Genomic DNA, 27,440 nt, shown 5'->3' with positions numbered 1-27,440 from the left:
ACATTTCTCACATGAATTGTTCATCTTTTTTAATAGTGCAAAATCTTTAATTTAGTGCACTTATCTTAAAACCCCTAGAGAGCACTTATAATTATTTATAAGTTTGTCGTATTTTTCACATTGTTCTGATATTAAATCTTTCTAAACGCCGTACAGCATACCCACGTGACTTCAGCAGATTCCTGCGAACTACATCCCCCGGCATGCTTTGTACGGGGGCGGAAGTGATGCAGCGCAGTGTCACGTGATCAAAGAGCAGAGCTGGTGGGAGACATGCGGTGTTGATTGCAGTCAGGTGAGGGTTGTGTGTTGGTATCAGACTCTTATGGAGGTTCTATTGATCTGTCTGTAATATATAAAATATATATGGTCCGCTATGGCTGCTTGGTAATGCTCCAGACTATATATAGTGTATAGGTAGAGATATAGGAAGAGAGCATATACCTGCCATGGTGCCAGCTGTCTCTGCTTTACATCATTCAGTTTATGTTTTTTGTGCAGCACAGGTTCAATTTTTTTTTTACTATTTTTACATATTTGAGATGATATTTAGAATGAGTTTATTAAAGACAGAGGATATTAATAAAATGTAGTTGAGAGCTAAATAAAAATACAATAATATTGAATATAAATTGCATAAAATGCTCACCTGCTGCACAGGGTATTGCTGCAGCAGGTGAGTACCTGGTCATGTGACCAAAACCCCCAAAGCTGAACGTTAGATCTGCGCTGTGTTATTGATGTCAAGGCCTGGATAGCCTATTGCAGTCCTTATTTTTTTAGTCCCGTAGAGCTGTCATTTGGTCCTGAGAAGTCCTCTCTTCCATCAGGTCCTGCGACATCCCGGCATCTGTCTGCGGGACTGGGGCGCCGCCATCTTCCTTTTTTCTTCTTCCTGAGTCGCCCTACCCAGGCCCGAGATCCGGTGATGTAGATGGGAAAAAAACTTGCCGATTTCACTGCACATCCGTGAGATCGGCAATTTTTTTCCCCCTTTTGATGAAAGAGCTTCTTCTGCACATACCAGAGATGTCTACCCTTTTATGTAAAGAGAATTTAGGTATGCTTTCAGGTCTTAGGAAACCACTGAGCCATGTTATACCTATTTATCTGTTACCTAAAAACTACCTCAACCACTAGGGAAATAACATATCCCAGATAACAACCCTATAGACATAGTCGATCCAGAATCCATCCATGGAGGCAAAAAAACCCTGCTCCAACTGGGGGAAAAAATCCTTCCTGATGCATGAAGCATTTAAATGTTCCTTGAATCTCTACTTTAAACTTTATTACCCCATATTCATTTATAATATAAAATATAGGACAAAACACACCTATACTATGGGATATACTATACAATTCAGTGCTCAACCCAGAAAATTTTTTAAGCTGGGTGGGAAGAAATTTTAGGCGGGTGGCAGCCCCTGTATTATGACCCAACTGTTCTGTAACCACCCAAGAACAACCAGGTGGTTACTTAAATGTGCCGGTTGGTGCGCCCTGCTAAAATCGGCTGGGGAGAACACTGCTATTCTTTTTTAACATCTGCTGTAAATTAAAAACTATGTTCAACAAAACATAGACAGGCTCTCATATGTTGGTGGTCATTGCATTGGTGCCACTGGAAGAGGTGTGCCCTTATGATGGTGGTGATTGGGAGAGATGTCCCTATAGTGCTCCTTCTCAGTCCCTTACGGCAGGGTGCACCACCCCACACTTTTCATAAACCAGCCGGCTGTTTTTAGGTAGTTACTGAAAAGTTGCGTCACAATACAGGGGCACTGGACCAGTGGTTGCCAAACTTTTGGGACCTACAGACCACTAAATGCACTCTGGACCGTGCATGTGCGGGGAGCCGTGTGTCACTCAAATGGGAAGAAACTTCCACAAGATTGACGTTATGATGCCAGATGCGATGGGAGAGTGGGCTGGTTGTACGGAAGACGTGGTCCGCGGCTCTGGCGGGTGCCTCCCCCATGGGGTCCTCCTCCTGGCACCGGCAAGAGCCACGGTCCACTGATTGGCTACCACTGCATTAGTCAGTTAGGGTATAAAACCGGGACACTGAAAAAATTAGACATACGAGGGGGTTTGCATTTTAAATTTGGAGCAAAGTATACGGGGGCAGTAGAAAGCTGACAGAATTACTGGGTTACTGGATTCCTACGAACACAACAGGGAACGCTATGCTTTGCTTCTCACTTTTTGTCCACACGCCTACATTTTCTTCCAACCAAGCTGAAAACATTTTTGGGGCGAACACTGCTTCATCCATTGGTGGTCAGAAGAAAAATGGAATCATTACATTACTGTCTCTGAAAGGGAGAATACCCCTAATATTTTTGGTCAGTGGGAATAATGTTTTCCAATAGTGGTGCTTATTGAAAAGAATGCCACACTTACATCTATAGATATTTTTGCCTAATGATTGGGCCAGGTTGTATGCAGCACCAACAGATGGGATGGCAATCTGTCTCCTCTCACACAGTGGGCCCGATTTATTAAAGCTCTCCAAGGCTTGAGTGGATACACTTTCAGGATGATCCAGAAAATATTTTGAATCCTGGACCAGAACCATTCCAGGTTTGCTGCATCACCCAGCTTCACTGTGGAAAATGTATCCTCTCGAGCCTTGGAGAGCTTTAATAAATCAGGCCCCATGTTTCTCAACCAGTTTTCCTCCAGAGTTTTTGCTAGGGATTCCCTGAGCAATAAGTATTTTTTGATTCTCCGTTTAGCAGATACAAATTATGTTTTTGGCTACCTGTAAGGGTGACATTCTTCCCACTGGCTGGTCTACATGCTGTAACTGATATCATGCCATTGAGTTCCTCTGGAACAAACTTTGTAATGGATGCTGATTTTCTACTTTATTTTCTGAAATTTATTACATTTTAATGGTTTTCCCTCATCTGAATGTATCAGAATGTAAAAGTTCAAGGTCTCTTGATGCCTGTTCCCGCTTACTTTTATTTTATTTTTGGTGATTTATTTGTGGTACTTTTCCTAACAACCATCTATTATTTTCATATTCCATGTGCAGAATTGTGTCTAGGTATTTCTTCTCTTCCCACAGGATGTCTGATGGAGCTCAGAAAAATGACTCTGGTCCTAAGACCCCGATTTCAGCTGGTAGAGGACTGGTGGGCCGCAGACCATCAACACCCCTCACCCCAGGCCGTCTCCCCTCTATCCGCTCCAGGGATCTTACCCTTGGAGGCGTCCGAAAGGTGGGTTCTCCATATATCCATATCTACTGGCTTACAAAGGCAGTGTGTGTAGGCATATACAGACATATATTTTCTAATTGTATGAAGGGAGGGTTTAGCTAAATGCTGTATTTAAACTTATAGTTGTCATGTTTTGTGACTTGTTGTTTTGCTTTTTTACAGAAAACATTTGCTCCCAACATAATAAGCCGGAAAATTAAAGAAGAGTGAGTATCTTCACTTGTCCAGCAGCCTCCTCCCACATAATTCTAGTTGTCCATCTGCAATGTATCCTCTGTATTAGGATGAGTTTAAAGGAAACTCTCTCATGAGAGAAGTATTTCAAATATCATTATTGACCTCCCAATTATTTGGCCATCATGTACCTCCTCTACTTTTGCTTTGAGCCACTGGTGTTCAGCAATGTAGATTGGGGGGTTCTGCTTTTACTTGGCAGCAAGTGTGCTAGCATTTTCTTGAGGAGGTCAGCAGAATTCTTCTTTTGACAGATTTCCTTTTTTTTGTCTTCTTTTGTTCTTTATTTGTGTTGTTCTCAGCATATCTATTTGTACTAGTTAATTTTAATGCTTTTGCCTCTTTATCTAGGCCAAAAGAGGATGTCTCTGTAAAAGTTGAAAGATCTGAGCGTAATAGAGATCGACGAGGAGATGGACCAGGAAGGGGACGAGGAAGGCCACAAGTTATCCAGAGTCACTCCATCTTTGAGCAGGGACCAGCAGAGCAGCTCAAAAAGAAAAGTAAAACTTATAAAAGATTAGTATTGGTTAAACCTGATGGATTAATTTCTCATTCTCATAGACAGATAACTCCACAAGAATGACAGGCAGGGAAATGAGTATTTCTGGTCATATGTGAAGGAATCATGTGAGCTTCTGCACATATTGCAGTACTTGCCTGGTAATGATAGCAGTCCATGTTCAGGACTTTGATCTTTTCTTTTCCATCCATTATAATACACCCCTGGTATTGATAGCAGTCCATGTGCAGGACTATGATATCCTCTTTTGGACTGTTCCGGTACTTGCCTGATGATAATTGTGCTCTATTGTTTACTAGTCTTCTGGAGCCATTGAAAATGTAATATGCATTATGGGTGCCATGTATAATATTTTTAAATGTAGTCCTGGACTATTTTTGTTTTGTTTTTTGGGAACCAAAGGCTTAAGGATACAAAAAAACAGCCCAGAATGCATTGCATGGAGCTTTCCTTTGTAGTGCATCTCAGGACAGCCGGCACAAAAAAGAGGTAAATAGGATACTGGGGCATCATGTAACTAGCTCATAGACCTTACAATAGGAAGTATGAAATTATAAAAAAAAATAGAAATACATTTTGGGTGAGGGGGCATCTGTGTTTAAATGTGTGAAGTATTTGTTATTGGAACAAGTGATTGAATGTCCCATATTTGGTTTCAAACAAAGTTAGACAAAAGAGGATCTCAAAAATTAGGTTATTAGCTTTGTAAGTACGTGCCAATAGCTGACACACTGAGGAATCTACATCCCCTTCATTAGGTGATATGCCATGGCACTGTGCACAAAAATGTATTAGGCTACATATCACAAGTGGCTTTATTACTGCTGTGACAATTTCTGGAACCATTGCATACCCAAATCTGGAATTTTATCTCCTAGGGGAGGCTCATGCAGTGGTGCTTGAAAGTTTATGAACCCTTTACCATTTATATATAACTCTAACCTATAACATCATCTGATTTTCAATGAAGTTCTAAAAGTAGATGAAGAAAACATAGTAAAACAAATTAAACAGAAGATATTATATTTAGTCTTGTGTTTATTGAAAAAAAAAAAAAGATCCAATGACATCAGTGTTTTCTGCCACTGTGCTTACTTTGTCTGACATTGTTTCTACCATATATCTGTAAACAAATGAATATTTTTCTATATTATTTGTAGCTGCATGGGATGGCCCATCTGATGCTGCTGATATGGGTCCTTCCCATATTATCAACATAAAACGAGAGAAAAGGGAGACTGAGGAAGAAACCAAACAGATCCTGCAAATGTTGAAAAATGATAAGGTGGGTCACATTTTTAGAGATAATTTTTGTTTTCTGTTTGTTTTTTGTTTTTTTCTTGATCCTCTAAAGATTTTTTTTCTCATGTTATATAAAAAACACATCTTCTTTTTCTATTTTACGTTTCTTCCATAGTATAACAACTCTCCTTTTACAGTTTCTGGATGACCCAGGTTTACAGAATGATGCTCGCAACCATCCTGTACAGCTCCCCCTGGCACACTCTGGCTGGTTGTTCCGGGAAGAAGATGAAGATAAGGACACAAAGCCTCTATCTGAACTCCCCAAAGAAGAGCAGATGGAAGTGGACCCCTCATCTGTCAAAGGTAGGTACAGTAATACAAAAATACTTATAATTGTACATTATTCTGCCTGCCATCTCTAGTTTATTCACCCTGTGATCTAGTGACCTCCAACAATCGGCACAAACTATCTCTGTACAGGCTGCACTGCAGTTACTATTTAGAGACCTACCTTCCCATAAAAATGTACATTGGAAATTGTAATTAGCAGATTCACAATAAGGAGATCATTCCTTTGCATCATTCCTTTGTGTTGCCATGTTCATTTTATCACTGAGAGCACTGTGCAAAAAAGCCCTGAGTGGCTCAGAGTGCTGCTCTGTTCTGCATAGATTATTACAGCAGACTAATATCTCAACAAAGAAAAAAAATGTACTAGTTGTATGTAAAAAATTCTATAATAGGCCTGTATCAAATGTGTTTTGGTTCCAGAACTGCTTCACTCTTGTCTATGGGGACAAAAACGCAGCACCAACAGATTCATGCAGCATAGGAGGTCAACTGCTCATCATAAGCATCACAAATGCAATAGCATGCAAGTTGCATTTGTCCATTAACACAAGCTTAAAGTTATAGAATGACATACTTTCAGTTAGTCTGGGCGCTGCAAAAAGTGCAGAATGTTCTTCAAAAAGGACCACAATTCATAGATATATATTTATACATGACATCCTTCCAGGAACACCTTCTTATGATCACTACTGTCAGTGATAGGGACTAGAGAAAGTGTGTCTGTTTACCAGCAGACTGGATGTGTCTTCTGATAAATAGACAGACCCCAGGAAGATTTGAAGAATACATTGCGCTTATTACTTTTACTGAGTGTTGGTATGATAACAGAAGAGGTCCATGTAAAAGTAGTAGGATAGAGCCTGTAGTTGCAACCAATAACTGAGCAAAGTTTTAGAAAAACAGTTGAGCAATGCAAGTACAAGTCTCATTTGTCCCTATGATTAGCTACAAATCAGCCTGTGCAGTCATATGTATTCTATTTTTAATCTTATTGAAAAGTAAAGCCTGGTAATAATTAAAACAGTATGTTACTCTTCGGCGAAAATGTATCATATTTAGTGTTCATTGTTGAGTTAACACACTACCTTAGGCACCTCACAATGCTTAAATGCACAAATACACATTGTTTTGTGCCACATTGCAGCACATTTGTCTTTGAGATGGGTTCGCTATAAACAGCATTATAGTGCCGTATAAAGCAGTTTCTACAGTCATGGATTCTCCAAAGTCCTCTGTACCAGACAGTTTTCAGCCTAACAGATAAATTAGTAAAGTTTATTTATTTTGGTTAATTCTCTTGACTATGTGTTTTTAGTTATCTAGTTCACCTTTAGTAAGTAGAGACATCTTTATAGGCTTTATTTATAAGAATTCAATGGTAAGGTTTTGGGGTATCTTTGCTTACTAGTAAAGCAGTTATTCTCTTGGGCTTTTGCCTAATGTAACATATGTGATTCTTGGATTAGACTTTGCAGACTGAAAATAAACCTGTTGTGAAAAAAATTGAAGGCTGTTAATGTTGCCTAAAATCTCTACCATTAGTTGCCTGGCTACCATTCCATGCCCTGGCTATGCTGCTTTCTCAGTCACTGACTCAGAATAAGTTGCAGATCAGGAATTTAAGTAATGCATGGAAGCTAGAGACGAGCAGTCATTTAGTACTTCCTGGATATTATAGATTGCAGTAACAGTATTTGTCACAACAGGTTGCTTTAAATGGAATAGGACCAAAAATAATTAAGACAATGGACAGTATATTTAATTATAAACTCTAATAATTTAGAATTATTAGTGTTATTATTTTTATTTATTAAGTTCTTCTTACTTTTCTTTTCTAGTAAAAGAAGAACCAATGGAGGATGAGGAAATGAAATTTGGAGTCCACCAGAGCAAGGCACCTCCAGTGAAGAAGCCTCCAGAAAAGAAGGATGTACCACTCCCAGAATTGCTGGAATCTCTGCAGATCTCTGGAGAGGACACCCTCTTATTTGTGCAGCTTCCAGACACCCTCCCTGGACAGCCGCTTAGCCAGGAATCTCGACCTGTCCGTACTGAAGTTCAAACTGAGGATGGTCATGTTTTGCTAGTCAAGGAAAAAAGTCAGGTATGTGGGGAGCTCATGTTCTATTGAAGCTTTGCTAAATTGGAAGGACACATAGAGAAAGATTTGTCTGCTTTTAGACAGAATTTTGCCTAGTTAATCACTGTAGAAATCAAAAATGGCACTGTGTTTTGCTTTGATCAAGCCATCAAAGTGAATCATTTAAATCATCCAATCAAGGCAGAAGACTTACAAGGGAAGTTTACTTGCCCAGTCTCAGTTTTAATCGCTGCTACGAAGTAGAATTTCACATCTAATGTAGTAATTTTTCTATTGTGCTTACATGTTATACTATCCTTTATGTTATTATGTTGTATTATTAGTATGGTATATATTGTATTCCATGTATGTAGAGTATTCCAATGTCATGATTTTTATTATTATTTGTAGCTGGATTCTAGTAGTCTGTACCACTTGGACTAGTTGATGCTGTGTACATTGTATGTGATTTATTTTCCCTTTTTTATCTGCAGGAGACACCAGCAGCTGAAGAGATCTGTTCATTACGTAATGTGTCTGAGGGACAGATTGGAAAGCTAATTGTGCGAAAATCTGGCAAAGTACAGCTTGCTTTGGGCAAAGTTACACTTGATGTCACCTTAGGGACTTCCTCCTCCTTTTTACAGGTGATTATCTATCTAACAGTTCAATATATTAGGAACTTTATTTTCCATTTTTTTTCGTATTTTGATTACACTGTATTTATAAAGCATCAACATATTATGCAGCGCTGTACGTTAAATAGGGGTTGCAAATGACAGACAGATACAAACAATGATACAAAAGGAGGGGAGGACCCTGCCTGAAAAAGCTTACAATCTAAAGGGTGGGGGCATAAACCTTTGTGGATTTTTGGGTTACGATGAGCAGAATAGAAGGAAACTTAACCTACACTAACATACAATAAAACATACCATAGAAATTATATAAAATGCCCCAATTTGCAATGTAACCTATCTCAACCTAGAATCTCAATATGCGATCTGATTGATGCTTATGTCTCGTTTAATGTAAATGACTTACCAAATGTTTTTTTTTTTTTTTTTTGTTCATCAGTAAGAATCCCTACCAAGAACCCCTTCTATTAATGTATGTGCCATAGATTTACATTATTGGTTTGCAGCCAGTATTTTTTAGTTATCATATACTAAGATGCTGATTTACTAAATGAATTGAGAATGTTCATACAATAACTTTAAACTACATTGTGTAACAATTATACAATCCTAATACAAGTAAACAGTGATTTTCTGTTCAATATTTTTCTATTTATATTCTCTAACTCTTTGGTAAGTTAGTTTCCACTTGTCAGTTAATCGTAGATTTATCCCCTTGTATCGTCCAGGTACTCCGGTTTCTTCCCACATTCAAAAATATGCATTTAGGTTAAATGGCTTCCCCCAAAAAATGGATCTTAGACTGTGTTAAAGACATATGACTATGGTAGTGTCATTAGATTGTGAGCCCCTTTGAGGGACAGCTAGTGACATGACGATGTACTTTGTAAAGTGCTGCGTAATATGTTGGTGCTATAGAAATGCTGTGTAGTAATATTAATTATATATATATATATATATATATATTTAATATTTATTTATTGTAAGTGCATGTAGTGGAGTGTCTTTATGAAGCAGTTTTTTGCTTTGGTGCCTTGACTTCCACTTTAGCTTTGGTATAGTTTATTCTGCAGTTTTTGAAGCCTTGATTTGGTACTTTCATGTTTTCCTAATCTTGTTTGTACACTATCCTCTTATGTTCTGTTTTGTAGGAACTGGTATCAATCAGTGTTGGGGAAGCCCGACGAGGAGAAATGATGGTTCTTGGACATGTTCAGCACAAACTTGTCTGTTCACCAGATTTCGAGTCTTTGCTGGAAAAGCGGCAGCAATGAAACCAACACTCTAGTTAATAGAGCATTAGATGTATAGTTTTATACTGTATATGCTGTGGCCGGGCCACCCTCAGGTTTAAGTCCAGAAGCTGTTGGGAAGCAATTTATTTGCAGTTTGTACCACAGATATGAACATTTTTTTTTTTTTTTCATCCATATGTTTGGATAAATATGTGAAGATGAATTCTGTAGCCTTTTTTCCCAGAAGAATTGTTCTCTTCAGTAGCAAACAAATCTGAACAGTGAAGAACTACCTTCATCCAATGATGAAATGTCAGTGTGAGCTATAACACAGTGTGAAGATATTTTTTTGTGTCCTCACATTATAGCCTTCTTCAAAAGACTTGAATTTAATGTGTGAACTAGGAAAACCTTGTTTCTGCATAAAATGTTTGTCCATCAAACAGGTATTTCTGTTTTGTGCAGATTGCTGCATAATAAACTACATCAGCTATTCCATATTAGTCAGTAATATTTTTTTTCTCTAAATGACAGAACAATGCAGCAGGAGAAAGAAAACCCCATTGTATGGGGTGCAGAGCCAGAACGTTTCTGATCTGGAGATCCAGCTACTGCAATTTCAGAGGTTTAAGAAGTCAAGGTGATTTGGTCAGTTGAAATGTCAACTGTCAATATGATTTATCAGTTTGGATGGACTGACCCTTTACTTTTATATTTGTATGATGACTTTATTTATCCCAAATTTAGTTAACAATGTCCAAAGCAAAATATACTATATGTATTGAAAATAAAATGTTGTAAAAATGTTGCACTGTATGATGTTTTCTGATTTCAATATAAATAAATTGGATCAAGGTAAGGTTTTGTGTTCTAAACTGCACTTCCAACGTGCCTAAACCGACCCAACCGTCCAACATGGTCCTTTTCAGAGAAATGGTTAACTTGTACTGTACAAACGTAACTGATATAGTCTCAGAAGCTGACAGCGATGATTACCTTAACTATTAACCCGGTAGTCTGAGAAAACCTAAAGACCTGTGTTTAGGAAAATATGTAAACTGACGCTTGTGGGAAATATGTAGCCCAGCAATGATGCTAATCTAGAAGTTTCATTGGTTCTGGTCACTTTCTCAAAATAGGTGCTTGTAGGCAGATAAGGTATACCATCTTCACTTACGGAACACTTGATCTGTCCAGTGAACAAGTATTGAAAACAGAAATGGACAGTAAACAAAGCAAATATAAAGAGGGGGTTCCAGTACACTGTGATGCTAGTCTTAAAAAGTCCTAAAAATGCAGTTTACATTGTTATTGTAATAAAGGTTCCCTGGGTAATCTGTAGTCCTGACAGATATTCATCTGTGTCTGTATTCCAGTGATTCTACACCAGGGTTCTACAGACCTCAAGGTTCTTCCAGAGGTTGCTAGGGGTTTCTTGAGCAATGTGCAATGTAGTGCCTTTTAGGTCAGTTAAATTGACATCAATGATCATTTTGGCTATCTGCAAGTGTGTCATACTGGCCAGGAGGCCAGTAATGTAAGAGCCAATTTTCTCACCACCACACTAATTTACCAATTATATGTGGATATAGTGATTCCAGCAGAGGTTACCTAAGAACTAAACTTTATTTGAAGGGTTCCTTCATGTTAATAGGGTTGAGAAAGGCTGGTCTGGTCTTAATGTGTGCACATTAGTTATGAGGAGTTATTGGTATCTCCATTATTCAGCACTAAATACTTAAGCAGACATTGCATGTAATGCTGCTTACCAGTGTTTCTTGTATACAGTTAACAGTTAGCCATTCACAATTATATATCACTTATTATATGCAATTGTTCATGAAGCACAGTTGAGGAATAAAAAGTTTTTAGTGCATAGTTATAGCTACCATACTCACCTAGAATCTCTATTAAGTGACGATGTAGGTATTAGGGTACCAAAGCATTTCACGAAGTTCTGTTTGGCGAAATAAAAAAGGTCTCTGATTGGAGGGGCGACAGCCATGTGACTGACTGCAGTCCAGTCACCAACTCTCTTTGATCCATTGATCAAAAAACTGTGCATAGCTAATTCCACTGCTTTAAACTTTGAAGCTTCACAGAAATACAATAAATGTAAGGAAGTGCATTTTATGTAAAATACACCTTGTGTAACATAAAAATGTTGAGTAGAACAGAGCCAACTGCAAATGAGCAACCAATCAACTGAAAATGATTTGCAGAAGTATCCAATACCAGTCGCAAAATATGTTTCCTTTTAAAGCAAAAAAAATGTTAATTTAAAACAACCCATTTGAGCAAGGATAAGGTCAAAAACAACATACAAAGCATTAACAGAATAGGGACTAAAAAAAAAAGGGTGTAGGAGAAATAAAAAGTAGGGGGGTTGAAGGCATCATTGACTTTTGGTAATACAACTTGGAGAGATAACTACACAATTGGCCGTCAGGGATTATTGGCCTGGCCATTTGACTTCGCTGGAAAGGAAAAAATGCATCCTGATGTAAACTCTGGCGAAAGCTCTTTTTAGATCCCTTTAATCTGGAGGTAAGATCTTCTATTCTGTTTATATCATGTATTGCAAAAAAACACTGAACCACCTTGGGACACTCTGCTGATACAAATAGCAGGGATGCAAGCTTTGGCCACATCTAACAAACCAATAAGTTAGGATGTATCCTAAGTTATTATGATAGAGGAGGAAAAAAGCCAGACCAAAAGTCATTTCTCTGTCAGTAAATTGTAGCAAAATGGCTTGAACAAATTCCCAGATTGAATCCTTGAGCAATCCCAAAAAATATGAAGAAGAGTGCCTGGTCACATTGTACAGTGCCAACAGAGATCAGTAGCTGTAAAGAACATGGCATGTAAGACACTGGGTACCATAAGAAATACAATATGTTTCCTGAAATTCCAAGCAGATAGAAGATGTTTGACAAAATAGCAAACAATTAGAGATTTGTTGAGGTTCAGATCCTTTTGCTATTTGAGTAGATATGGGGGCACATAATCAGCTGGAGCCACAATTATACTAGAGTAAATTAGATTATATATCTTGCTGGACCTGGATCATTGCATACATTTTTAAAACTTGTCAAATCATGAAGGAATTAATTTAAAAAATAACCACTAAAAGTACAAATATCCTATAGGCAGAATTCCCAAAGCCAACAAAGCACCATTAGCTGATGCGTGGTGGGTATAGAAGCAAATCACCAATATTTAAAATTAGGTGCTCAAGGTGCTTACCTACAAACACAGCTTTCACTGCAATACTTGCCTGCTTTACAGTACTGTCCTCTGCATACTCACAGCTCTACCCAGTGCTCCTGATCCTCAATATTCTGACCTCAGAAGAAGTGAGGTAACTTGTTAGATGTCATTCAATGTACTTCCTATGAGCCCAGGTTGTCACAGACATTCTGCCTTGAAGTGTGTTATCCAACCAGCACAATCTCACAGGAGAATGAAGCAGAAAACAGCCCTGGGTTGGAGCAGAGGAGTTGAGAAGCATTAGAAGCTGGTTTGCATCAATTAAAGTGACCCTTTTAATCTAAAGGAAAATCCTATATGATAGCCCCTGCATTAGTAGAATAGTGGAGGCACTATACCATTTCCAGCACTCCCTTCACTCCATTCCAGGGCTGTTGTCTCTATCAGAAACTTCAGCATTTGTCACTTCCAGGTTTGTTGGATGCTGGTGTCCTCCCAATGCCATCTGTAGCTTCATCCCCTGATTCATACATCACTACAAAACAAAATAGGGGCCTGGGAGTTTGAGGATGGAGGCACAGTGCACAGTATCATATCTGACACACCAAGGACTGGTAAAAGCTTAAGAGTCTGATGAAAGCCGCAGTGTGAGTAACAAGTGTAGATAGGAAACTTCATATAAGTACAACACTTATTGGATGACTGACAGAGAAGCTTTAAAGTTTTTTAAAATCCAAAAACATAAAATATAGTTTTTTCCAAATCACCAGTCTTTGGCAGGCCTTAGTGGCTGCATTAGTTTTGTTTCACAGACATTTATCCCTTTGTTTTCACCCCTCCTATTGTGTGTTACCTCCCCAACCTCTTAGATTGTAAGCTCTTCTGGGCAGGGTCCTCTCCTCCTCTTGTGTCACTGTCTGTGTCTGTCATTTGAACCCCTATTTAATGTACAGTGCTGTGTAATATGTTGGCGCTATATAAATACAGTTTAATAATAAAAAATTTGATTTTTCCAGCAACACACTTACTACATTGTCATAGGGTGACAATGTTCCCTAATGTATTGTATTCATAGAGAAGGTGTTGTCACCCTGGGGCAGAACTTCAAAACACACCACCCATCTTCATTGCAAAGGAGTTGTTTTTGTGGTTAGAAAATAGTTGGAAAGGCTGATAACATTGGCTGAGATATCAGTGCATTCCACAAGGACATTGGATTTAAAGAATTTGTCTCTTCTTGCACAAAACATAGTTAAGCACAGACAGTTTTTCTAAACAGTATGACATTTGCATACAGCCTTTGTACATCTTCATGCTTTGAAACAGGCAGTTTAAAAGGTGTTTTTTTGTTGTGTGACTTTTTGTCTCTGTCAACTTGGCCTTAGCCTTAAAAAAGAAAACAAATGCAGTCACCACAACCAAGAACTGGTTCACTGCACAATAATAAAGTTCTTTTTTTCTTTTGTTTATGGCAGCAGCAGAAGTTAGGAAGTAAAATGTTACATTAAAGCAGATCTATCACCACATTTTGTAAAATTGAATATGTTTTTTGAAGAGGACTCTTACCCTTCTATCTTTACCAGCGGTGGCCAACCTTTTGGTCCTCACTAAGTACTAAATTTATCATTTTAAGACCCACTGACCAATAATATGATTTTTTTAAATAGATAAATACATTTGTAAAATAATGATCTACCTGCCTGACGAGGACTGTGGAGGCTCTGATTCATTGATCAGCTCACGGTAAGTGAAGTATTACTATTGTTACTTTATACTATTCGTGGAGCAGGTTGACTGTTGTAATGTTGCAAACAATACTGAAGCGTACGGCTCGGTATCGGTCGCCTCATACAACTTAACACTACACTGACGTCATGCTGCGCCTCCCTTGTTTTTAATAATTTTAGTGCAATATAAAGAAGAAAATTGTCAGAATATAAGAATTTATGAGAATATTATTTTTGTTTTATTATTAAAACAATTGCAAATAATGTCCAAATTGTTCTGTGGACCACTGATTGGCGACCCCTGAAACTGCCCTGATAGTAAAGACTGAAAGGGAAACCCAGAAGGCTGTGGGCTGCTCCTTCTGGGCATGCTTGATATTGGCCATGTGTAATAAGGCTTTCTTAGAATGTAAGAAAAAGTGCTGATCTTACGCATGTGAACTGCACTTGCTATTTAACATTTTCTGGAAGACATGTCACCCAATCTCCCGCCTGCGCAGTGCAAAATTAGATGTGTGAAGAACCTGGAGGAAAGAAAATGGCAGCGCTGGAGAGAAGTGGTAAGCCGAGGGACTCTCTAGGTTCGATCTCTGGAGTGATCCTGCTATTAGGAATGGTGATTTTTTTTTTTCATGAAAGTCCTGCTTTAATTCAGCATTGCTCCCTCTCAGTTCACCGCCATGACAGAAACACTGCAAAGGCTCTCCCAGTGGTCAGGACAACAAGGGAGGACTTGTAACATTTCATGGTGGTGCAAAGCTCTTCCTCTATAATGTTCCTACTCCTAGATTATAATCTCCCTTGGGCAGGGTCCTCTCCTCCTCCTGTGTCACTGTCTGTTGCTGTCTGTTATTTGTAACCCCTAATAAAAGCGTACCTAAACTCAGAATTTTCACAAGAATTTTAGGCAACCCTTTTGTTTTAAGTAAAAATTCTGTGTGCTTGTTTTTTCTTTAAAAAAAAAGGGTGCAGCACTGCGCCCTAATTCTCGATCGCCTAGGTGATCAAGAATGAATGGCAGTGCAGATCCTCCCGGGATACCTACGTCACGCATCCTGGGATGCTCATGGCTGCTCCTTCCGTGCATGCCCAAGCATCTCAGGCGTGCACAGGAGCGCTTTCATTAATAGGGGAAAAAAAGTTGTTTATTAATAATAATAATCACTGGCTACCTAATGCCAACAGGGTGGTAGCTATGGAGTCAATGCACTGCCATGTGGCCTTGCCAAGTGACACAACTGGGCTCATCGAGACCCTGTTTCTATGTAGCTCTGAGCTGAGTGTCACTTCTCTCCACCATGTCCCGTTAGACATGGACATCACGTGACAACCCCGCACTAGGGACGCCCCCGCGTGCCAATGGAAAGTGCCTCTCCCGAGGTTGACTGGCCGCTCTTCCAATCAGCGTCGCGAAAGGGTCGGTCACGTGGGAGGCTGCACGTCTGTGCGTGCGTAGATGTGCGCGCGGTTGGTGACGGTGAGGTGAGTGGCTGTAATGTCTGGTCCGGGTGGGTTTCATATAATAGTTACAGAGGGGTATGATGGTGTTAGTCCTCTGTGAGGTATATATCTTGTCGTGATGGTCGTAGTTTGTTTATTTGTAGTCTTTAACATTGTTACGTTTTTCATTTAAGCTTTATATTGTACAGCAGTTATTTAAAAGTCAGAAAACTCTTTAAAGTGAACTTGTACCATGGAAAAAATGCCACTTTGTGTAAGAATGGACACCTAGCGTGGCCTCTGTTACCATGGTTAATGTTACTCATGGTAACATCCTATCGTTACCTCAGCAGTGGCCTGTGTATTGGTGTACAAGCTGGTGGAAGGAACCATGTGGAAGGGGGGGGGGAGGGGGTCAAGTATTTGGCACATCTGCCAATTTGTTGGTTTATCATTACACATGATTTCAGAAAGTTGTGTATATTCTTGTTTTACATGTCACCTATTGAGTTACAGTGAGTCCTTTAGGGCACTAGTGTTCATGGTGGTGCCAGCATCTTCACCTAGTCCTTTTCCATGTTTGGTATCTTTGGGCTGTCTTGATTGGTTAGGCTGGAATGATACTCTGACAGGTGTGCACAGGAGTTTATTTATTCCTGGCAGGAAGTTATGCTGGGATGTATATTGGGCTGCACATGCGCAGATCAGTGTACATTACAGAAAGGTTTGTGAAGAGGCAGGCAGGTACATTGTCTGTCCCACCCATCCCATGATCCTAGTCCAGTCAGTCCCGTGCCATCATTTCTTCCCTTTTCATTCCAGCATGGGCTGGGCACTGCCATCTTCCTCTGAGTTAACCTACCTACATCACCTGATCTCAGGCTGTACAGGTACCAGATCGGGGGATGTGTCTTTCAGAAAATGTAAAAAAAATAGTTGATCTCACACATTATTTACTTTCACTTTTACTTTTTTTTTCTTTACATTAGAGCCTGCAGCCTCCTGGGATTTGGGACCTATGTTCCCCGGGAAGCTGCAGGCTTCCCATTCAGTTTTTACCAACGTGGGGTTAGAGTAATTAAACTGAAAAGTGCTTGAAACAAAAAAAAAAAATCCACTTACCTTCAGGGCAGTCCGATCGATCCGGAGGTGTCTTCCATTGGGTCCCGGCATCGGTCTCCGAGCTGGATGGCTACATCTTCTCCTCTTCTTCCAGGTTCTTCTTCCTATGTCACCCGACCCGGGCATGAGATCGATCGATGTAGGTTGGATAAGAAAAAAAATTCTCTTTTCACAAAAAGCTCCTTCTCAGGCATGCACAGAAGGAGCACCCAAGAGCCTCCCGGGATACCTATGTCACGCATACGTCACAAATGGGAGTGTCTGCGTTCCCGTTCAGCCTAGGCGATCGAAAATTAGGGGGCGGTGCTGCACTTTTTAAAAAAAAATAATCACAGTGTGCCCCTTTTAGGTGGGTGCACCACCCAGAACTTTTCAGTAACCACCCGGTTGTTTGTGGGTGCTTACTGATAAGTTGGGTCATAATTCAGGGGCTGTCACCCACCTACAATTTCCTCCCACCCAGCTTAAAAAAAAATTCTGGGTTGAACACTGCTGCATTATAATTTTAAACCAGTGAGTTACATTAGATTAACGTTAAATCCACATTGGCTCACAGCAATATTCTAACTTTTATTCAGTAAACTTCACTGTCTGTGTTTTTTTCAGTAATAATCAGTGCTGACACAGCAATAATATTTTTTTTGCTCACAGCAATATTCTAACTTTTATTCAGTAAACTTCACTGTCTGTGTTTTTTTCAGTAATAATCAGTGCTGACACAGCAATAATATTTTTTTTGTGTGATTGTGTTATGGCTTCAGCCATCTACATTGGCCAGGATCGTGTAATTCCCACACATGGAGCCTCTTTCACCTTTCCACAGAATCATGCTGGAACTGTACTTTGCAGCTCAGTATGCAGTAAAAGACAAAAGTGCTGACTTGCAGGTGACAGGATATCTAACAGATAAAACTTCTGCCATTGAAACAAAAGTGTGCGAAACAGGAGTCTGGTATATGGGACACTTAGGGAAATGTTAGATTCTTAGGCTAAGTACACATGTGCAATAATCTTGAAAGATCCTTTTCAACGACAAACAACTGCATGATGCACGAACGTGTGCTGTACATACAGCACAGTTCTGCTCCATGGAGAGGGGGAACGACGGAGCAGCACCCCGCTGTGCCCTCTCCCCTTCGCTTGATTTATGATTGTTTGATGTCCATCGTCCGTGGATCCACCAGGATGGACGTTCAATGATGGATGACGAGCACTGTACACACGCAAGATTCTTGTCTATCAGCCCTGATCCGGTTGTCGGACGAGAACCATTGCACATGTACATAGGTTTAGTTTCCCATTGTTTGCTGTGGTTTCTCTGGTGTTCTCTGGTATCACTGCAGGATACAAAAATAACCTGGGGGCTGGCAGGAGGCATCATATCACATTTTGGAGGGCCAGAACATGCAGGCAATGGGAAGGGTGAATACTATGTTCTCCTTGCAGGAAGCTCTTTTGCATTTTTATCTTGTTTTTTTCTTTTTCTTTTTTTTAGAACACAAGTCAATGACCTAAATGTATGTGTAACTTTATTTAACTAAAAACAACTTTATTTTATATTTGTTGTGCCCCCATTTCAAATACATTAAAAGTGTGCTGTAATAAAATATTATTTTGTTTTTTATTCCAAGTTCACTGACTCCTTCCATCTAAAATCTCCAGGAACCAGTCTAATTTGTAGCGGCAGCATTTAAGCCATTGTATTGGTGTTGCATTGAAGACTGATTTGCACACACCTTGCTTAACTCTTAACTATTGTGGTATGTTAACCAGTAAAGTGCAAAGCTTTGTGTTCACCTCCACCAAACATGAGCTTTTTACTCACAAGGTTGCCACCATAAAGTCTCCCTCTTTCTCCTCTCTGGTTAAGTGGAGGTTCCTCAGAGTAATGTTATGAGGCTAATGTTGTGAAATTCAAAATAAATAATGCTAATTGCCAGGATAAAAAGATTTAGTAGGTCAAGCTAAATACCTGAGCTGTATGCTCAATCAGGGTTGTAAAAGAAAGATGACCAGAGATCCGCTTTCCTCCTCTCATCCTCGTCCCTTTCACTCACTTTTCCTACACCTCTCTCCCCAGGCTATTGTGGCCTGGTTTATTACATTGTGAAAATAAAAACAGCTTGAAAATGCATGAAGGCAGCAATATAAAATAAAGCAAAACTCAGTAGGGAAAGAAAAACTTGCAGCATGTGGGGACTTCAAACACATTGTGAGAGATTGTCAGATTCTGTAGATATGCTATGGAATGTCAAAAGCTTGGTTATGCAGTGAAGAATAGGGAAGAGACTCTGTGCATACTACTTATGATCATGATCATCTGATTATTAATAAACAGGATTTATTTAGCGCCAACATATTACACAGAGCTGTACATTAAATAGGGTTTGCAAATGACAGGCTAATGTCAGTGACACAGAAGGAGAAGACACTTCCCCAAAGAGGTTACAATCCAGGAATCATAAATTTAAGATTTGCAGAAAAGGAGCGAAGAAGAAAGACCTTGGCTATGCTAAAGGAAAAAACTATAAATCACAGCCCTTTACAGATTGATTTTCCTGTATTTGATGCTTCACATACCTCTCTATCTCTTGCTTTAATTTACCCTCTTTACCTTCTGTCCCATCTTCCATACCTGGAACACAACACGTCTTCTTTGCATTCTGGCAGCAGTACTCAGTTGCACCTCACTGAAAATAAGAGTTCTAGTTAAAAAATATTGTTATAAGAAAAACCACAGCAGTAGGATATACCTCCTGATGAAGCCAGATTATCATTAATCCATGAGAACATGATTTTTTCTTATCTGACGTTCCTCTCCTAGTTCCTCCCTCACACTGTGTTCACCTATATGTATTAATGTGTATGTTAGGTTAGGTTCTATGTTGTCATTCAGTACATTAAATTAAAAATTACATCTAAAATTCTGAACTTGGTTGAACCCAGGTAACTGATTAACATAAGAAAAGCTGCTGATTTAGCCTTCTCATGCTTCCAGGTGTTTGAATTCCTTCTATCCATCACTTCATTGTGGTTATCTCCACCGACTCATAGATTAGTATAGGTCTTGCAAGCCAGTGGGAGAATCCACAGAGAGGTACAAGGCAGAGAATAAGCAACTGGAGCAGAAATAAAGCAGCAGTTTTTCAAGAAACTGACCACTAGATAGATAAGTATATAAAATTTTCCTTCAGCAGAGATGATGGTTCTACAAGTGACCCCTTGCTCACAGGTGTCTTTCAAATCAATTTGAACAAAACAATGTCTAAATAAAGTAGTCAAAAAGTATAGCCTTTTGTGAGCAAACTTTCTTAACTAAGTTTCCTCTAGTGGTTGCTAGGGGTTTTTTCACTCATGAGCGATTTCTTCGTCTGAAATATGTTACCACTGTCCAATGATCTTTTTCGCTATATCCTAGATTGTAAGCTCTTTGGGGCAGAGTCCTCTCCTTGTGTGTCACTGCCTGTATTCGTCTGTCATTTGCAACCCCTATTTAATGTACAGCGCTACGTAATATGTTGGTGCTATATAAATCCTGTTTAATAATATTAATAATATGTAAAGGTATCACTTCCAAACGATAGCCAAAGTAGTGAGGATTCCTCCCAGCAACCACCAATGTAATGAGGCCCCATCTAACTGAATACCAGTGTAGGATATTGTTTTTCTATTGGCCACTAATGTAACAGAGTCTCTAAGCAGCAACCACACCAAAGTAATGTAATATTGTCATTATTATGATGACCACCTATCTGGTGGGTACAATGTAAGTTTTCTAGTATATTATTGTAATATTGATACCCATTTGAGTAGTAGGACAAAACAGTTCTTACACAGGCAAATATTGCCAGTCTGTTTACGTATCTGTTGTCTTATCACTACAATGCCAAGAATTCTTAACTTCATGCTGTTTTTGCTTTTTTAGAATGGACCCTACCAGACACCCATTCAGAGGCGCTCCCTCTCGCATGCCTTTTGGGGTAAAGCCACCAGCCCCAGGGACAGTAGATGAGCAGTCGTATGGAAGAGCACTTGGGTTGTCACGAGGTCATGCTTTTGAAAGGGCTGCTACACCTACTCCTGACACTCCAATTCGGGTAACTGGATATATTTCTCTTGGGCTGCTTTAGTAGTTTGTCGCGAGAAGTTAGAAGTAGTATATAGCTCCTGTGTATATTAGCAGGCTTACAAATAGCTATTTGAGCTTTTCTGCTATCAAAGGGATCAGAATGTCAAATACATGTGCACTTTTGAATTCAGGAACCAGTCAGTGCGAGCCAGCATGCAGTTGTAATGTACACTTGTGTGTTGCTAATGTAGCTAACAGGTTCCTTGAAAATTTACCTCCCCTATTTGATTAATACTCACCTTGTCTAGACAAATCCCAGCTTCGCTTTGACGAAAAGATCACTTTTACATATCGGGCCCACCAGTTAATAAAAAGGCATTAAATTTATTTTTTTGTGGGCCTGTGTATTGAATGTCTCTGCTTCTCTGTTCTCTAGCCACTCCACGAATTTGACCAGTCTGTTGGTTTAAAAGCTTGCTCTGGTTCTTACAATTTAGAGATGTATGAGCCAGTGGGAGGAACTGGTGGCAAATATTCCACACACCCAGATCTGTAATTTTCTTGTACTGGCTCTGAAACAGAAGTAGTAGTCTTTTAGTACACAAATAGCCAAAGGGGTGTTTACCTGCTTTTTGCAGGTGAGCTATTGTCTACAAGTTACCCTGTGCTGACAAGGTTGTTTTAAGGAGCCAGGAATTGTGTGCTTTCCCAGGTAATGACTGGCACAGTTCTGAACCTTGGGTGCCTTACTGTTGCTTTTTAAATATGATAATTTAACTTACATCCGAGATTTGTAGAGCTCTGACAAAGGGGTTGTATTTTTGAGTTCGACTGGTGGGTTACTGAGGGTACTACAAATTACCATGCTACATCAATTCAATGTTTGTAGTAGGATTTACAAATCTACTTAGTGACAATGCAACACCTCTTTTAGGGCCCACATGACACTAGGAATGTTCTGCCTTCCCTATTTCGTGGACTAAGCTTGGAAACACAACTAGCTGCAGTCCCTGGCCGAGGAGTTCTTGCAGTGGGTAAGATGGTTTAGTGGTGAACTGATTTTTGTTGATAATTCATGTTTCATGAATAGGGGTATAAATGCTTTCTTTTTTTTTTATTTTATTATTCGAAAGCGTAACTAAATTTATTTTACAACATTAATCTTGTATTTGGAAATCATATATAATGCATTGCTGAAGGTCCCTTCAACTTCTCAAAATTATGCTTTATAACTTCTTGATGGATGGATGTTGCCCCTTTACATAATACCACATTTCATTGTGGAATTCAGGGTGGTTTCCTGCCATTGTTTGCACCACCACACTCACTTGCAAACATATTGAGGGGATATTTTTTTAATGTTTGCTGATTCATGACTCCACAACATTTCAGCACTCAGGTGAGGTAGATAGACTGGTGGGGTTTTATTTAGACCTGTTTACCGTTTCGAGGTAACATAGCTGTTAGTCCTTTTGTGAATCTCAAGACACATAACACATTTATGCTTACCTAAAAGTTCTGAATGAAACTATTTTAGTGTTGGCTTTTTAGCAGCAGATACCTTTGTTGGTTTCAGTTGCATATCTCCATGTCCCAGTGTTGCAAAGTTTCTGTGTTTGTCACAGGGGATTAGTACTTCTAGACTGTGATTTTACATTTTAGGTTAGGCACAGAGATTCTCTGTTTGCCAAAGTTGTGGCATCATTTCTGGTAAAGCTGAAGACCAGGGGCATGTGGATGATTTCCTGTCTCAACAACCTGATCTTTAGTGCATGTAACTTTTTAATAAAAGTGCTTTTTTTGAAAAAACTTTTTTTTTATTAAAGTAAGGTCAGATAGCAAAGAAAAGCAATGCTATAAAGCCATACATTAAAAAACAGACTATGAAACAATAGTTGTATAAATTTTCATATATACATGACAGCTGTTATAGCTAGGATGTCAGATTTATAAAACCGGTATCTTTCCCTAAGTAAAATTCAGTGGCAGGGTAAATGCATGTATCTTTTGTACCAAACACAATAAAATATTTTCTAACAATACATCTCTTTTAACAGATCAGTGGGGGCTAATCAACTATTATCTGTGTCAGTGCCTTTCATCCTAAATGTTTTAACATTTTTTAAACCAGACAATGGACTAAACCTAACAGAAGGAGGCTGGAGGATTTCGGACATAGGAAGTGATTATGAACTTGTGTCATTGAGACTGAGTTGGTATAGAGGGGGGAAAACACAAAGGGGGACAAAAGAGTGAAGCACATCGTCTGTATTAGATAGAGGGATAGGGTCTGTTAGCGTGGTGACCTTGATTACGTTTTGGGAACAGGTTTGAGTGGGAGGGAGGCGTGCACAGTGCTGAAGGAGAAAGCAAAGGGGGAGTTAGAATTAGGTGTCACCCAGAGCCTGATGTTTTACCAAGGTGGGTGGCTAAAGGTTTCTTTAACATCTGTCAGTTGAGCTGGGGTGAGGGTGCATTCTTGCATTCTTTGTTAGCCTTGGATAACTGGTAATTCGCCTAAAGTCTTCCATGATCCCTAAACTAACACTCGGACTACCTAGACCTGATCTGGAATACCAGGTCTTCAAGAAGTTTTCTGCCTTCGTAACTAAGCTACAAATTTAGAACATCTGGAAACAAGTTGTCTTTACTCAGGGGCATGCAAATCCTGGACCTCAATTGTGTCATCCACAGCAGGACAGAGAAACATATTGTCAGACCTACTTTAGTTTACTACTTCAAGATCATCTTTCCTGTGATGTGTTTAGTTGCTGCTGATGCCACAGTACAGGTCCTTCCAGCCTCTCTACTGTAAGACTCAGACTTCTCCAGCTAAGCAGAAGTTCTTGGCACCCTGTTGCTGCAGAGTCTGTGCATGCTATGACATATCTGCAATAAAACAAACTTACCTGCTTGTTTACAATCTTCTTTAGAATGTACACTACTGTTTATACATAACTTGAAAAATTCATGGCACCCCTCCTTGCCAGAATGAATGAACTCCTTTAATTTCATTCAATGAACCTTTGATTCTGCCCTCTCTTTTACCCCCATATTTAGAACATTTCCGGGTTCTGTCACTTTCACCTATGCAACATCTCCAAAATCCGCCCCTACCTGTCCTCAGAGACCACCAAACTCCTTGTACATGCTCCTATCATATCTCCACTTTCTCCTCTACAGTCTATTATGAATGCTGCGGCCAGACTCATCCATCCTTCCCACCGCTCCTCTTCTGCTGCAGTTCTCTTCACTGGCTTCCATTTCACCTTAGAAAAAAATTCAAGCTTCTGTGCTTTGCCTTCAAATACCTCCACAGTTTTTATCCAGCTTACCTTTCTGACCTGGTAAAAAAAAAAAAAATATTCCCCTAGCCACTCTCTTCACTCCTCCAATGACCTACTACTGACTTCCTCATAACCTCATCACACGCCTGGCTCCAAGACCTTTCCAGAGCTGCCCCAACTCTCTGGAATGGTCTTCCTTGTCCTATTTGGCTGCTAATTTCTGCTTTCTGCTAATTTAAAGGAGCACTCAAAACCCATTCAAACTTGCCTACTTGTCTTTTTCTATCTTTTAAAATAGTCACTACTTCCCACCACTACATATCTCCCCTCCAATTGTGTGTTACTTCCCCCGTCTCCAAGGTTGTGAGCTTTTCGGGGCAGTGTCCTCTCCTCCTGTGTCACTGTCTCTGTATTCGCCTGTCGTTTGCAACCCCTATTTAATGTACAGCGCTGCGTAATATGTTGGCGCTATATAAATCCTGTTTAATAATATCAATATTATTATTAAAAACTCCTGTGCACATGGGGGCTATGTCATTCCAGCCTGACCTCATAAGATGGAAGATTCTGAACTCGGCAAGACTAGGTACACTTTTTAGTAGTTAGCAGTCACAGAAATGACTGGATCTGATTTATCTCCACTTTCTCAGAGCTGCCTTAAACCCCCCATCCCATACTTATGTTTAGTAATAACACCCCCACAATTTCAGCACTCATTACCTACAGTACTCAAACTAAATAGCAAAAAATATGCATGATTTCTGCATTTTATTCATTTTTCTTATTTTTTTCCCCTTTCAAAACTGCATGTACAGAAAATATAAGATAAGCACAGGGAAGACTAATTACAGACTTTCAGACAACACAGAAAGTTTAAACTGGACAGCTTTTTTTTGTACACATCTAACCTATATAACAAAAAGTTTTCAAGGGTAAATTTATTAGACTAAAAGCAAAAAAGTTCATTGTTAGGATTTACATACACTTTAAGGGCCAATTATTTAATTCTTATCAAAGGTTTTCTGTCACAGAAAGGTCCAGCACAGCCTATTTCTATTTTACAGCCTGCATATTGAAAATTTGTACATTAAGAATGTGCATTAATGAAAAACAAATGACTCATTAATGACTCCTGCTATAGCTGTGCCGATGATTATCTCAACAAGATATACTCCTCCAGTCTACTCAGAAATTATTTTGTCTTAAAAAATTGTTGTTTTGTGCTCATGACTTGTACTATTTCAAAGCCCCTGCAGACACAGGATGTGTTTTTTTGATGAAGGATAATTACTTGTTTGTCTGTGCCCATGACTTAAGGAAGATGCATATGAATCTTAAAGGCAATCTGTGCTTGTGTTTCATATTGGAAAGTAATAGTCATTCTGCACCTTGTGGTCCTGGGTTATTGGGTAGTTTAGGCATCCCACAATGCATCACTTCTTGCAACAGCAAAACATTGTCGTCGTCCCCCTCTAACAATTTGATGTAAATAAAGTCTTCCTGGCGTAACCTTTTCCAAAGGGTGTATATTGGGGAATGTTATCAGGAAGACTTTATTTGCATAAAATTGTTTGCAGAGACGACAATGTTTTGCTGATGATAAGACATTTTGTAGGAGACATAAAAGTCTGTAGCTGCTGAAACACTTTGAGCTGCAGGAGGATGTATCTCCCAATATTATTATTATATTACAGGATTTATATAGTGCCAACATATTCCGCAGGGCTGTACGTTAGCTAGGGGGTGCAAATGATGGACAGATACAGACAGTGACACAGGAGGAAGAGAAGACCCTGCTCCGAAGAGCTTACAATCTAATAAGTGGGGGAAGTCTCACACAATAGAGGGGTGGGATATGTGGTGGTGGGAAGTTTGGAGGATTTTAAGAGATAGAAGAAGACGGGAAGGCAAGTTTGAAAAAATGAATTTGAGTCCTCTTTTAAATGAGCAGAAAGTAGGAGTAAGGCAAATAGGACGGAGAAGACCATTCAGAGAGTTGGGGCAGCTCTAGAAAAGTTTTGCAGTCATGCCTGTGCAGAGGTTGTGAGTGAGGAAGTCAGTAGTAGCTCATTGGAGGAACCTGGTTCTACCAGGTCAGGAAGTGGGACAAGAACTGTGGAGCAATTTGAAGGCAAAGCATAGGAGCTTGAATTTGATTCTAAGGTGAAATGGAAGCCAATGAAAGAACTACAAAGAGAGGCAGCAGAAGATGAGTGGTGGGAAGGATGGATGAATCTGGCTGCAGCATTCATAATAGATTGTAGAGGAGAGAGTCAGGTTAGTGGACCATGCCTCAGGTTGTTGCTAGGAGCATGGACATTTTTTCATTAGCTGATCTAAAAGACTTCAAAGTCTTTTAGAAGAAATTATTCAATCAAATTTCATATCGTCGGGAACTGGTCTCTTTTACAGCTATCCAGGTGACTGTGATGTAAGAGTACGAGGGGTTGCTGAGAAATTCCTGGCTTTGCCCCCTTCCAGATGAAATAGAAAAATATGTGTGGGGTCATATGACAGCTTATGATCTTAGTATGTAACTGTGCAAATATCAGGTCTTTGCGATTCTTTATTTATTTATTTTTTGAAAATTTTTATTGGGATATTCCAAGGTTTACATAACAATAAAATTCCATGTTACACAATGCACAAAAAACCAATATGAAAACAATGTCCTGGACAAATACACAAAAACATTAAGATAAATCTATGATGAAATAGTAAAATAAAGCGAAAACCCAGTATCTCATTTTTTTTATATATTTGCAGAGGGAAAAGGAAGAGAAAAAAGGAGAAAGAAAGAAAAAAGGAATAGAGTGGAGGGTGTTGTGGTGGTGGTGGGGGGCTAAAGATGGGGGGAGGGGTGTCCTGACTTAATGTGTCACTTCGGTCTTTACAATCAAACACCATAACTCACTCTTCACAAAAAGAGTCACCGGCCAATCTACCATACCTTGCAGATGTACTAAACTGAACCCAGTAATACCAGGTCTGGATAAATTTATCGGTCTGATGCGTCCCAGCTGTCATCATGTCTTCCATACGG

At 39.4% G+C, this 27,440-nt stretch overlaps 2 protein-coding genes across 2 annotated transcripts in view; both read left to right on the top strand.

Annotated features, from left to right (window-relative positions):
- The first annotated feature begins 221 nt into the window (after positions 1-221).
- Positions 222-10,347, top strand: POLR3D (RNA polymerase III subunit D). Its single transcript, XM_072399832.1, has 9 exons — positions 222-295; positions 3,080-3,233; positions 3,396-3,439; positions 3,819-3,970; positions 5,151-5,275; positions 5,430-5,598; positions 7,425-7,690; positions 8,161-8,313; positions 9,456-10,347. Exons 2-9 carry the CDS (start codon positions 3,081-3,083, stop codon positions 9,576-9,578), a joined length of 1,185 nt encoding a protein of 394 aa, XP_072255933.1. The 5' UTR covers positions 222-295; position 3,080; the 3' UTR covers positions 9,579-10,347.
- Positions 10,348-15,903: 5,556 nt separating this feature from the next.
- Positions 15,904-27,440, top strand: part of PIWIL2 (piwi like RNA-mediated gene silencing 2) — a 61,878-nt gene continuing 50,341 nt past the window's right edge. The window contains exons 1-3 of the mRNA XM_072398918.1: positions 15,904-15,961; positions 20,967-21,138; positions 22,045-22,144. Of these exons, the coding sequence (XP_072255019.1) occupies positions 15,936-15,961; positions 20,967-21,138; positions 22,045-22,144 (298 nt within the window). The 5' untranslated portion in view covers positions 15,904-15,935. The remainder of the gene's footprint in view (positions 15,962-20,966; positions 21,139-22,044; positions 22,145-27,440) is intronic.

Source organism: Pyxicephalus adspersus, chromosome 2, assembly GCF_032062135.1.
Source record: "Pyxicephalus adspersus chromosome 2, UCB_Pads_2.0, whole genome shotgun sequence".
In the NCBI taxonomy this organism is placed as follows: domain Eukaryota; kingdom Metazoa; phylum Chordata; class Amphibia; order Anura; family Pyxicephalidae; genus Pyxicephalus; species Pyxicephalus adspersus.
The sequence above is the reverse complement of the archived record's forward strand: the minus strand, read 5'-3'. Positions and strand labels throughout refer to the sequence as shown.

Excerpts from the sequence above, each read along its gene's own strand:
- POLR3D (XM_072399832.1), top strand. The coding sequence starts at position 3,081 with ATGTCTGATGGAGCTCAGAAAAATGACTCTGGTCCTAAGACCCCGATT. Across the intron at positions 3,440-3,818 it reads AGCCGGAAAATTAAAGAAGA|GCCAAAAGAGGATGTCTCTG; the intron begins GTGAGTATCTTC and ends CTCTTTATCTAG. Across the intron at positions 5,599-7,424 it reads GGACCCCTCATCTGTCAAAG|TAAAAGAAGAACCAATGGAG; the intron begins GTAGGTACAGTA and ends TTTCTTTTCTAG.